Source organism: Oncorhynchus mykiss, chromosome 27, assembly GCF_057628025.1.
Source record: "Oncorhynchus mykiss isolate SJ-2025 chromosome 27, ASM5762802v1, whole genome shotgun sequence".
NCBI lineage: Eukaryota > Metazoa > Chordata > Actinopteri > Salmoniformes > Salmonidae > Oncorhynchus > Oncorhynchus mykiss.
The window spans coordinates 50,431,136-50,443,988 of NC_143048.1; the positions used below are offsets into that span (position 1 = coordinate 50,431,136).

Genomic DNA, 12,853 nt, shown 5'->3' on the forward strand with positions numbered 1-12,853 from the left:
GTAAAAGTGTGCCGCCATTTGACTCTGGAGCAGTGGAAACACGTTCTCTGGAGTGATGAATCACGCTTCACCATCCGGCAGTCCGAAGGAACAAATCTTTTTGGCAGAAGCCAGGAGAACGCTACCTGCCCGAATGCATAGTGTCAACTGTAAAGTTTGGTGGAGGAGGAATAATGATCTGGGGCTGTTTTTCATGGTTGGGGCTAGGCCCCTTAGTTCCAGTGAAGGGACATCGTAAAGCTACAGCTTCCAACTTTGTGGCAACAGTTTGGGGAAGGCCCTTTCCTGATTCAGCATGACAATGCCCCCGTGCACAAAGCGAGGTCCATACAGAAATGGTTTGCGGAGACTGGTGTGGAAGAACTGGACTGGCCTGCACAGAGCCCTGACCTCAACCCCATCGAAGATCATTGAACATTGATAAATTGGAATGCCGACTATAAAACATTCCCAAACCAGAAACCGTGGATTGATGGCAGCATTCGTGTGAAACTGAAAGCCCAAACCACTGCTTTTAATCAGGGCAAGGTGACCAGAAACATGACCGAATACAAACAAAAAAAGTGTAGCTATTCCCTCAGCAAGGCAATCAAACAAGCTAAGCGTCAGTATAGAGACAAAGTAGAGTCGCAATTCAACGGCTCAGACACAAGAGGTATGTGGCAGGGTCTACAGTCAATCACGGATTACAAAAAGAAAGCCGGACCAGGATGTCTTGCTCCCAGGCAGACTAAATAACTTTTTTGCCCGCTTTGAGGACAATACAGTGCCACTGACACGGCCCGCAACTAAAACATGCGGACTCTCCTTCACTGCAGCCGACGTGAGGAAAACATTTAAACGTGTCAACCCTCGCAAGGCTGCAGGCCCAGACGGCATCCCCAGCCGCGCCCTCAGAGCATGCGCAGACCAGCTGGCTGGTGTGTTTACGGACATATTCAATCTCTCCCTATCCCAGTCTGTTGTTCCCACATGCTTCAAGAGGAACACCATTGTTCCTGTTCCCAAGAAAGCTAAGGTAACTGAGCTAAACGACTACCACCCCGTAGCACTCACTTCCGTCATCATGAAGTGCTTTGAGAGACTAGTCAAGGACCATATCACCTCCACCCTACCTGACACCCTAGACCCACTCCAATTTGCTTACCGCCCAAATAGGTCCACAGACGATGCAATCTCAACCACACTGCACAATGCCCTAACCCATCTGGACAAGAGGAATACCTATGTGAGAATGCTGTTCATCGACTACAGCTCGGCATTTAACACCACAGTGCCCTCCAAGCTCGTCATCAAGCTCGAGACCCTGGGTCTCGACCCCGCCCTGTGCAACTGGGTACTGGACTTCCTGATGGGCCGCCCCCAGGTGGTGAGGGTAGGCAACAACATTTCCACCCCGCTGATCCTCAACACTGGGGCCCCACAAGGGTGCGTTCTGAGCCCTCTCCTGTACTCCCTGTTCACCCACGACTGCGTGGCCATGGCACGCCTCCAACTCAATCATCAAGTTTGCGGACGACACAACAGTGGTAGGCTTGATTACCAACAACGACGAGACGGCCTACAGGGATGAGGTGAGGGCCCTCGGAGTGTAGTGTCAGGAAAATAACCTCACACTCAACGTCAACAAAACTAAGGAGATGATTGTGGACTTCAGGAAACAGCAGAGGGAACACGCCCCTATCCACATCGATGGAACAGTACTGGAGAGGGTAGTAAGTTTTAAGTTCCTCTGCGTACACTTCACAGACAAACTGAATTGGTCCACCCACACAGACAGCATCGTGAAGAAGGCGCAGCAGCGCCTCTTCAACCTCAGGAGGCTGAAGAAATTCGGCTTGTCACCTAAAGCACTCACAAACTTCTACAGATGCACAATCGAGAGCATCCTGTCGGGCTGTATCACCGCCTGGTACGGCAACTGCTCCGCCCACAACCGTAAGGCTCTCCAGAGGGTAGTGAGGTCTGCACAACGCATCACCGGGGGCAAACTACCTGCCCTCCAGGACACCTACACCACCCGATGTCACAGGAAGGCCATAAAGATCATCAAGGACAACAACCACCCGAGCCACTGCCTGTTCACCCCGCTATCATCCAGAAGGCGAGGTCAGTACAGGTGCATCAAAGCTGGGACCGAGAGACTGAAAAACAGCTTCTATCTCAATCTCTGTTAAACAGCCACCACTAACATTGAGTGGCTGCTGCCAACACACTGACTCAACTCCAGCCACTTTAATAATGGGAATTGATGGGAAATGATGTAAAATATATCACTAGCCACTTTAAACAATGCTACCTAATATAATGTTACATACCCTACATTATTCATCTCATATGTATATGTATATACTGTACTCTATATCATCTACTGCATCTTTATTTAATACATGTATCACTAGCCACTTTAACTATGCCACTTTGTTTACATACTCATCTCATATGTATATACTGTACTCGATATCATCTACTGTATCTTGCCTATGCTGCTCTGTACCATCACTCATTCATATATCTTTATGTACATATTCTTTATCCCCTTACACTTGTGTCTATAAGGTAGTAGTTTTGGAATTGTTAGCTAGATTACTTGTTGGTTATTACTGCATTGTCGGAACTAGAAGCACAAGCATTTCGCTACACTCGCATTAACATCTGCTAACCATGTGTATGTGACAAATAAAATTTGATTTGATTTGATTTGATCTAGTGGAAAGCCTTCCCAGAAGAATGGAGGCTGTTATAGCAGAAATGTTCCAACATCTAGTGGAAAGCCTTCCTAGAAGAGTGGATATTCATACCCATGATTTTGGAAGGAGATGTTCGACGACCAGGTGTCCACATACTTTTGGTCATGTAGTGTATGTCAAGTATCTAGTGCCCCTGGGCCCATGCACAGACATAGGTAACATTCCTGTGTGTGCGCAGAGGGGCCTCTGTCTGTTGATGCAGGTCCAGGCAGTAGTAGCTACAGGCTAACATTACACTACAGGGACCTTTTAACTTTCACCTCCACAGCAACACAGCCACAGAGAAGAGATGTAACGGTTAGCTTTTCCAGAGTTTAATTCAACAAGGATTTTGGAATTGAAACAACTCATTGATATAGGCTATGAATGTAATAGAGATATGAACGGTAAAGCTTCAGAAGACAGAAGTTTGCATGATTTAATAGAGATAGTTTACCCACAATGCCTACCTGTGGACTGCTACAGGTCTCCTTGTCCCACAGCTGTGTGTCCTGCAGCTCATTGAGGAACACCATGTCCCGCTCCCTGTCCCTCAGCTGTGTCCCCTGCAGTTCGTCCCTGTCCCTCAGCTGTGTGTCCTGCAGCTCGTCCCTCTCCCTCGGCTGTGTCCCCTGCAGTTCGTCCCAGTCCCTCAGCTGTGTCTCCTGCAGCTCGTCCCTGTCCCTCAGCTGTGTGTCCTGCAGCTCGTCCCTCTCCTTGTCCCTCTCCCTCGGCTGTGTGTCCTGCAGCTCGTCCCTCTCCTTGTCCCTCTCCCTCGGCTGTGTGTCCTGCAGATCGTCCCTGTCCCTCAGCTGTGTCTCCTGGTGCTGGCTGAGGAATAGTAGCCTGTTCTTGAAGCTGCTGAAGGTTCTGTCCTGCATCAGTTTGCTGTAGGCCTCCAGGGCAGACAGGGTCCCCTGGTGGAGCGACGGGCTGGGTGTCGGGGGAGGCTTAGGGGATGAAGTGCAGCTCCTGTGTTTAAACCAGAGGAACATGCTGATGGTGATATGTGGTATAATAATGTTCATTATAAATGCCGGTAAACTATAGGGTTTCTAACCTGATCCCAGATCAGTTTGTACTCTTGCCAGATCCATTGCTGCCAATGTCAAGCCAAACATGACAATGAGTGACAAAGAGTCTGTGGTATGATAGCACAAACAGACTGGGACTCAGGCTAGAAAATTACATGAATGAAAAGCCTGGAGAAATATGCAGATGGTGTAATAACGTTAATGAATTAGCCATTATAAATGTTTATAAAGTCATTTTAATAGTTTATGTGTTCATAGGGTAACGGTTATACGTACATGTCTATATATATATGTTGGAATATTCACTTCTTACTAGTACACATAGTACTTGTAAACAGTTTAGCTATTATAGCAGACATCCTGACCTGTCGGGGGTGGGAGATTGTCTGGTATAGGAACTCAAGGTCAAGGTGCCTTGTATGTGATTAAGTGCCTCCTCGATATTAAGGGTGCTCTTCCTGAAAGCTGCAATACAACCGAGAGAAAAGTCTGTTAATGTAACTTGTTGGTATAATTACAGAGCCTTCAGAAAGTATTCAGACCCCTTGACTTTTTCCACATTTTGTTACGTTACTTATTCTAAAATGGATTTAAAAAATAAATCATTAAATCCTCAGCAATCTACACACACTACTCCACAATGACAAAGCAAAAACAGGTTTGTAGAAATGTTTGCAAATATCACATTTACATAAGTATTCACACCATTTACTCAGTATTTTGTTGAAGCACCTTTGGCAGCGATTACAGACTCTAGTTTTCTTGGGTATGATGCTACAAGCTTGGCACACCTGTATTTGGTGAGCTTCTACCATTCTTCTCTGCAGATCCTCTCAAATTATTTTCAGGTCTCTCCAGAGATGTTAGATCAGGTTCAAGTCCGGGCTCTTGCTGGGCCACTCAAGGATATTAAGAGACTTGTCCCGAAGCCACTCCTGCATTGTCTTGTCTGTGTGCTTAGAGTCGTTGTCCTGTTGGAAGGTGAACCTTTGCCCCAGTTTGAGATCATGGGTGCTCTGGAGTAGGTTTTCATGAAGGATCTCTCTGTACATTGCTCTGTTCATCTTTCCCTCGATCCTGACTAGTCTCCCAGTCCCTGCCTCTGAAAACCACCCCCACAGCCTGATGCTGCCACCACCATGCTTCACTGTAGGGATGGTGCCAGGTTTCCTACAGATGTGACGCTTGGCATTCAGGCCAAAGAGTTCAATCTTGGTTTCATCAGACCAGAGAATCTTGTTTCTCATGGTCTGAGAGTCCTTTAGGTGCCTTTTGGCAAACTCCAAGCGGGCTGTCATGTGCCTTTTACTGAGGAGTGGCTTCTGTGGGACACTACCATGAAGGCCTGATTGGTGGAGTGCTGCAGAGATATTTGCCCTTCTGGAAGGTTATCCCATCTCCACAGAGGAACTCTGGAGCTCTGTCAGTGACCATCAGGTTCTTAGTCACCTCCCTGACCAAGGTCCTTCTCCCCCGATTGCTCAGTTTGGCCCGGTTGCCAGCTCTAGGAAGATTCTTGGTGGTTCCAATCTTCTTCCAATTAAGAATGATGGAGGCCACTGTGTTCTTGGAGACCTTCAATGCTGTATAAATGTTTTGGTCCCCTTCCCCAGATCTGTGCCTCGACACAATCCTGTCTCTGTGCTCTACGGACAATTCCTTCAACCTCATGGTTTGGTTGTTGCTCTGACATGCACTGTCAACTGTGGGACCTTATATAGACGGGTGTGTGCCTTTCCAAATGTCAAATCAACTGAATTGACCACAGGTGGACTCCAATCAAGTTGTAGAAACATGGATGATGATCAATGGAAACAGGATGCACCTGAGCTCAATTTCGAGTCTCATAGCAAAGGGTCTGAATACTTATGTAAATAAGGTATTTACTTGTATCTTTTTATTATTTAAAAAAAATAGCAAACATTTCTAAAAACCTGTTTTCGCATCGTCATTATGTGGTATTGATGAGGTAAAAAATATATTTATATCATTTTTAAAATAAGGCTGCAACTTAACGAAATGTGTAAAAAGTCAAGGGGTCTGAATACTTTCCGAACGCCTTGCAGTGTGTGACTCATTCCATTCAGGTATTTTCTCAAGAACGCATTACAGTTACAAACCACAAAGAGTAAAGTAGAGGCCAGTAAATGTGTTTTTCTGTGTGAAACACAGCTTTGGGTTGTGCGACTGACATTGTCTGCGTCTCTGTGAGGGGGGCAGATGTGCCCTCTGGAAGCGTTCGGTAGCATCCTGGACTCTCTGTTTACGTTGCTGTAGGATGCTTTCCCTCAGCCTCTGTTCCTGGACATCCCACAGCTTCCTCCTCTCCTCCAGAACCCTATATGGAAAACACAGAGAATACATTACAGACTGGTCCCAGACCTGTTAAACCAACTCCTCTCCTCCAGAACCCTGCATGGAAAACACAGAGAATACATTACAGACTGGTCCCAGACCTGTTTAACCAACTCCTCTCCTCCAGAACCCTGCATGGAAAACACAGAGAACACATTACAGACTGGTCCCAGACCTGTTTAACCAACTCCTCTCCTCCAGAACCCTGCATGGAAAACACAGAGAATATATTACAGACTGGTCCCAGACCTGTTAAACCAACTCCTCTCCTCCAGAACCCTGCATGGAAAACACAGAGAACACATTACAGACTGGTCCCAGACCTGTTTAACCAACTCCTCTCCTCCAGAACCCTGCATGGAAAACACAGAGAACACATTACAGACTGGTCCCAGACCTGTTTAACCAACTCTTCTCTTATTATCATAGTCACAACGAGAATATATAGACTGGTCCCAGATTGTACCTTAGCCAACTCCTCTGACTAGCATTTTCACATAGGTTTTAACCTGGTCCCAGTTCCATCAAGATTGATTGAAGTGATCTTTTGTTTAAGCCCACAGGAAACTGAGTCCATTCTTTGAGGTGCATTCACAGCAGTCATTAAATAGTTGAAGGAAACACTCCTGTGACAACTGGTTAGTTTAGAGAGGGAAAATTACATATCAGGCTTTTATGAACAAAAACTCACAATATTATAGAATATGTGCCATTTAACAGACACTTTTATCTAAAGCGACTGACAGTCATGTGTGGGTGGCCCGAGCGAGAATCAAACCCATAACCTTTGGGCGATGCAAGCGCCCTGCTCTACCGACTGAGCCACACAGGACACCTTGGTAAATGGCTTCAAAAACAATATGATGATTTCTCCCAGGAAGACTTCTCTTGGCTGGCCTGTAAATGCTCCTTCCATAGAAGTAAACAATTAAAGAGGTTGGCTACTGTTCATCAATCACACACACACACACACACACACACACACACACACACACACACACACACACACACACACACACACACACACACACACACACACACCTCATTAGGTAGTGTTGTCCTTAGAAACCCTAACGCTGACTTAATCCTACTTCTGTCCTGTCAGCGGTCTCTGGAGCTCTCCACATTTATTCTACAATAAATCACTCCTCCAGTAGTCTAGTCAGACCTGACAGGGTCTCCCCTCCAGTAGTCTAGTCAGACCTGACAGGGTCTCCTCCAGTAGTCTAGTCAGACCTGACAGGGTCTCCTCCAGTAGTCTAGTCAGACCTGACAGGGTCCCCTCCAGTAGTCTAGTCAGACCTGACAGGGTCTCCCCTCCAGTAGTCTAGTCAGACCTGACAGGGTCTCCTCCAGTAGTCTAGTCAGACCTGACAGGGTCTCCCCTCCAGTAGTCTAGTCAGACCTGACAGGGTCTCCCCTCCAGTAGTCTAGACAGACCTGACAGGGTCTCCTCCAGTAGTCTAGTCAGACCTGACAGGGTCTCCCCTCCAGTAGTCTAGTCAGACCTGACAGGGTCTCCTCCAGTAGTCAAGTCAGACCTGACAGGGTCTCCCCTCCAGTAGTCTAGTCAGACCTGACAGGGTCTCCTCCAGTAGTCTAGTCAGACCTGACAGGGTCTCCCCTCCAGTAGTCTAGTCAGACCTGACAGGGTCTCCCCTCCAGTAGTCTAGTCAGACCTGACAGGGTCTCCCCTCCAGTAGTCTAGTCAGACCTGACAGGGTCTCCCCTCCAGTAGTCTAGTCAGACCTGACAGGGTCTCCTCCAGTAGTCTAGTCAGACCTGACAGGGTCTCCTCCAGTAGTCTAGTCAGACCTGACAGGGTCCCCTCCAGTAGTCTAGTCAGACCTGACAGGGTCTCCTCCAGTAGTCTAGTCAGACCTGACAGGGTCTCTTCCAGTAGTCTAGTCAGACTAGCCCTGGCCTGCAGTTGGCTCATTACCAGGAGGTCTATTTCAAGATAACAGGATAAAATCCTGCTGATGTAACAATAGAACTTTAATCCGTCTCCTCGCCCCGACCCGGGCTCGAACCAGGGACCTTCTGCACACATCAACAGTCACCCTCGAAGCATCGTTACCCATCGCTCCACAAAAGTCACAGCCCTTGCAGAGCAAAGGGGAACCACTACTTCAGGTCTCAGAGCAAGGGGAACCACTACTTCAGGTCTCAGAGCAAGGGGAACCACTACTTCAGGTCTCAGAGCAAGGGGAACTACTACTTCAAGGTCTCAGAGCAAGGGGAACCACTACTTCAGGTCTCAGAGCAAGGGGAACCACTACTTCAGGTCTCAGAGCAAGGGGAACCACTACTTAAGGTCTCAGAGCAAGGGGAACCACTACTTCAAGGTCTCAGAGCAAGGGGAACCCCTACTTCAGGTCTCAGAGCAAGGGGAACCACTACTTCAGGTCTCAGAGCAAGGGGAACCACTACTTCAGGTCTCAGAGCAAGGGGAACCATTACTTAAGGTCTCAGAGCAAGGGGAACCACTACTTCAAGGTCTCAGAGCAAGGGGAACCACTACTTCAGGTCTCAGAGCAAGGGGAACCACTACTTCAGGTCTCAGAGCAAGGGGAACCACTACTTCAATGTCTCAGAGCAAGGGGAACCACTACTTCAAGGTCTCAGAGCAAGGGGAACCACTACTTCAAGGTCTCAGAGCAAGGGGAACCACTACTTCAGGTCTCAGAGCAAGGGGAACCACTACTTCAAGGTCTCAGAGCAAGGGGAACCACTACTTCAAGGTCTCAGAGCAAGGGGAACCACTACTTCAGGTCTCAGAGCAAGGGGAACCACTACTTCAAGTCTCAGAGCAAGGGGAACCATTACTTAAGGTCTCAGAGCAAGGGGAACCACTACTTCAAGGTCTCAGAGCAAGGGGAACCATTACTTAAGGTCTCAGAGCAAGGGGAACCACTACTTCAAGGTCTCAGAGCAAGGGGAACCACTACTTCAGGTCTCAGAGCAAGGGGAACCACTACTTCAGGTCTCAGAGCAAGGGGAACCACTACTTCAGGTCTCAGAGCAAGGGGAACCACTACTTCAGGTCTCAGAGCGAGTGACGTCACCTGATTGAAACGCACCACCGCTAACTAGCTAGCCATTTCACATCGGTTACACTGACAACGACAGCACATTGTTGAAAAACCTCCTCTAGATAGCTTTACAGTCACAGTGGCTGTGTCCTCCTCTAGATAGCTTTACAGTCACAGTGGATATGTCCTCCTCTAGATAGCTTTACAATCACAGTGGCTGTGTCCTCCTCTGGATAGCTTTACAGTCACAGTGGATATGTCCTCCTCTAGATAGCTTTACAGTCACAGTGGCTGTGTCCTCCTCTAGATAGCTTTACAGTCACAGTGGCTGTGTCCTCCTCTAGATAGCTTTACAGTCACAGTGGCTGTGTCCTCCTCTAGATAGCTTTACAGTCACAGCGGCTGTGTCCTCTAGATAGCTTTACAGTCACAGCGGCTGTGTCCTCCTCTAGGTAGCTTTACAGTCACAGTGTCCCAAATGGAACCCTGACGTGACCCCCCAAAACAACATTTACACCATTATATAAATCCATTAGGAAAATGACAGGGCGCCAGGTAGCGGTTAGAGTGTTGGGCCAGTAACCGAAAGGTTGCTAGATCGAATCTCAGAACAAGGCAGTTAACCCACTGTTCCCCGGTAGGCCGTCATTGTAAATAAGAATTTACCTAGCTAAATAAAAGGTTAAATATAACAAAAGTAGTGCACTAAACAAGGCAGAAATATGAGTTGTACTTGGACGGAGGGATTCGCTAGTAGCAGCAGGGTGCTAATGACGTGGTCCAGACTAAAGGACACAGATACATGAGGCGGCAGGGTAGCCTAGTGGTTAGAGTGTAGAGGAGGCAGGTAGCAGCAGGGTGCTAATGACGTGGTCCAGACCACAGGACACTTTAGAACATGAACATACAACTCATTTTTAGTCAGGCTATGCTTTCAGACACCACAATGATAGTACAAACAGATCTGGGACCAGGCTATGCTTTCAGACACCACAATGATAGCACAAACAGATCTGGGACCAGGCTATGCTTTCAGACACCACAATGATAGTACAAACAGATCTGGGACCAGGCTATGCTTTCAGACACCACAATGATAGTACAAACAGATCTGGGACCAGGCTATGCTTTCAGACACCACAATGATAGTACAAACAGATCTGGGACCAGGCTATGCTTTCAGACACCACAATGATAGCACAAACAGATCTGGGACCAGGCTATGCTTTCAGACACCACAATGATAGCACAAACAGATCTGGGACCAGGCTATGCTTTCAGACACGGCCTACGGTTGTTAGGTAGTAACCTGCCACATGACAATGACCATAGTGGTTTGCAAGACAGCACAAACAGATCTGGGACCAGGCTATGATTTAAGCGTAGGTAAAGAAACGTACTTCCTTCGTCGGTTGGTTTCCAGGGAGAAGCAGCGAGCTCGGGCCCTGCATGACTTCTGTTCCTCCACCAGAACATGCCGGTCATCTTCAAACACCCCGTCAGCTCCAATCCTGCTGGTTTTGACATCAGGCCCGGTTAAGGTGTTTATGCCGATTGTGTCATTAGTAGGTACAATTCATACAATAGAACAAAGATATACCTGCCCACTTTCATATGTAAAAAATAAACACCCCTACTTTTTGGCAGGCAACAACTGCAGCACCTACTACAACTCTTCTGTTAAGCCTAGATTCAGCCTAAACTCAATGGGCTAGGCCTAGTTGCAGAATATAAATGTCAAAGTAGAATGTTTATAGTCAGAACCATGTGAATTCATTCCAACCCAATTAGGCCTATTTAGATAGAGTACAAATAAAAACAGTATCAATCTACGAATGAATGCCATTTAATTTTTCAGGTCAAACTGTTAGTTGGCAAAACCCCCATCCCTAATGGGATTAATTGACACATAAATAAACATTACAATAATTCACTGTGATAATAATCATTCCGGTGTTCTGCCTGCCTGCCTGCCTGCCAGTCTGCCTGCCTGCCTGCCTGCCTGTCTGTCTGTCTGTCTGTCTGTCTGTCTGCCTGCCAGTCTGTCTGCCAGTCTGCCTGCCTGTCTGTCTGTCTGTCTGTCTGTCTGTCTGTCTGTCTGTCTGTCTGTCTGTCTGTCTGTCTGTCTGCCTGCCTGCCTGCCTGCCTGCCTGCCTGTCTGCCTGCCTGCCTGCCTGCCTGCCTGCCTGCCTGCCTGTCTGTCTGTCTGTCAGCCAGCCAGTCTGTCCAAAAAATATAAGCATTAGGACCTAAACTACCATCTATAGCTGGATAATTGTCTATAGGTAAGACACAAAACACACTACTACCTAAGGCTATGTTTCCCACTGAGCCAACGTTAGCCAGGCTATATTAGCAATGCCAATGTAGTGCAAGGATACGAGTAGAAGAAGTTGTCCTTCAGAGCTTTCATTCTAGGAAACAGCTGACGGGCTCGACAGGGTTACCAATACCACCCACAGTCTTCATTCGACCCAGTTCAGGATTAGACCCAGGACAAAAAAACTAAACCCAGACAGAAATGCTAGATAGAAAACGGGCAGTGACCCAGCTAACGAAACGTTAAACACTCACTGCTTTCCCGTTCATTTCGTCGCATGTAATATCACATCGGCAATGGTAACCATTGCCACACACCAGGGGGAAAAAAGGATCCAAAGCTAAACTTTATTAATAAGCAAGTAAAAAACAAGTTAGCGTTTTCTAGCTAAATTAATTGTCTGTGTACAACAGACACACGCCATGTTGGCAACCCGAGGACGCGCTTCCTTGACAACGGAGAATAATATAAAAGGTTGTAGTTTCTGCACAGTACCGGAACTGGCCAGCAGGTGGCCCCTCTTCAACACCTTTCAGATGTGGTCAGGCTACCTGTTGAAGATGGACTGACAACACATTTACTGCGCAGCCTGTGCACCTGGGTATGCAGGAGTCCAGTTTAAACCTGATATTCCAACGAACATGATACACAATATGTTTGAACCCATATAATGGTTGATCCAACCTAGCCTGTGGACCTAATCAACTAAACGGCACCTAAAGTTTTTATGTACATAATAGTCAAATGCATATTGCTATTGAAAGCAGTTTGCTAATACTAAAGGTGGGTTTTATTGCCATCCTCCCATCAGCTAGAATGGAGCTGGCGTTTATAGCAGCCATTTTATGGGCTCCTGATCAGTCATTCTACTTTGTGTGTTTTTTTTTGTTGCTCTGATCTTAAAGCTGCAATATGTCCCTTTAGCTTTCCGCTAGATGTTGGAACATTGCTGCGAGGAATTGCTTCCATTCAGCCACAAGAGCATTAGTGAGCTTGGGCACTGTTGTTGGGCGATTAGGCCTGGCTCACAGTCGGCATTCCAATTCATACCAAAGGTGTTCGATGGGGTAGTATCAACATGTTTTGTTGATCCAGAGTTACTCCAAGCAGCTTAGTCACCTCAACTTGCTCAATTTCCACATTATGAATTACTAGATTTAGTTGAGGTTTAGGGTTTATTTAATGATTTTTCCCAAAGACAATGCTTTTAGTTTGAGTTATTCCTCCTCCACCAAACTTTACAGTAGGCACTATGCATTCGGTCAGGTAGCGTTCTCCTGGCATCCGCCAAATCCAGATTCATCCGTCGGATTGCGAGATGGTGAAGCGTGATTCATCACTTCAGAGAACGAGTTTCTACTGCTCAAGAGTCCAAAAACA

General features: G+C 47.0%; 1 protein-coding gene across 1 annotated transcript in view; it reads right to left on the reverse strand.

Moving 5' to 3' along the window:
* cep126 (centrosomal protein 126) overlaps positions 1-11,937 on the reverse strand; it is a 227,185-nt gene extending 215,248 nt beyond the window's left edge. Inside the window, exons 1-5 of the mRNA XM_036965485.2 lie at positions 11,535-11,937; positions 10,554-10,667; positions 5,956-6,101; positions 4,129-4,228; positions 3,200-3,701 (exon numbers count right to left, since the gene is read on the reverse strand). Of these exons, the coding sequence (XP_036821380.2) occupies positions 3,200-3,701; positions 4,129-4,228; positions 5,956-6,101; positions 10,554-10,667; positions 11,535-11,566 (894 nt within the window). The 5' untranslated portion in view covers positions 11,567-11,937. The remainder of the gene's footprint in view (positions 1-3,199; positions 3,702-4,128; positions 4,229-5,955; positions 6,102-10,553; positions 10,668-11,534) is intronic.
* Positions 11,938-12,853: the final 916 nt, after the last annotated feature.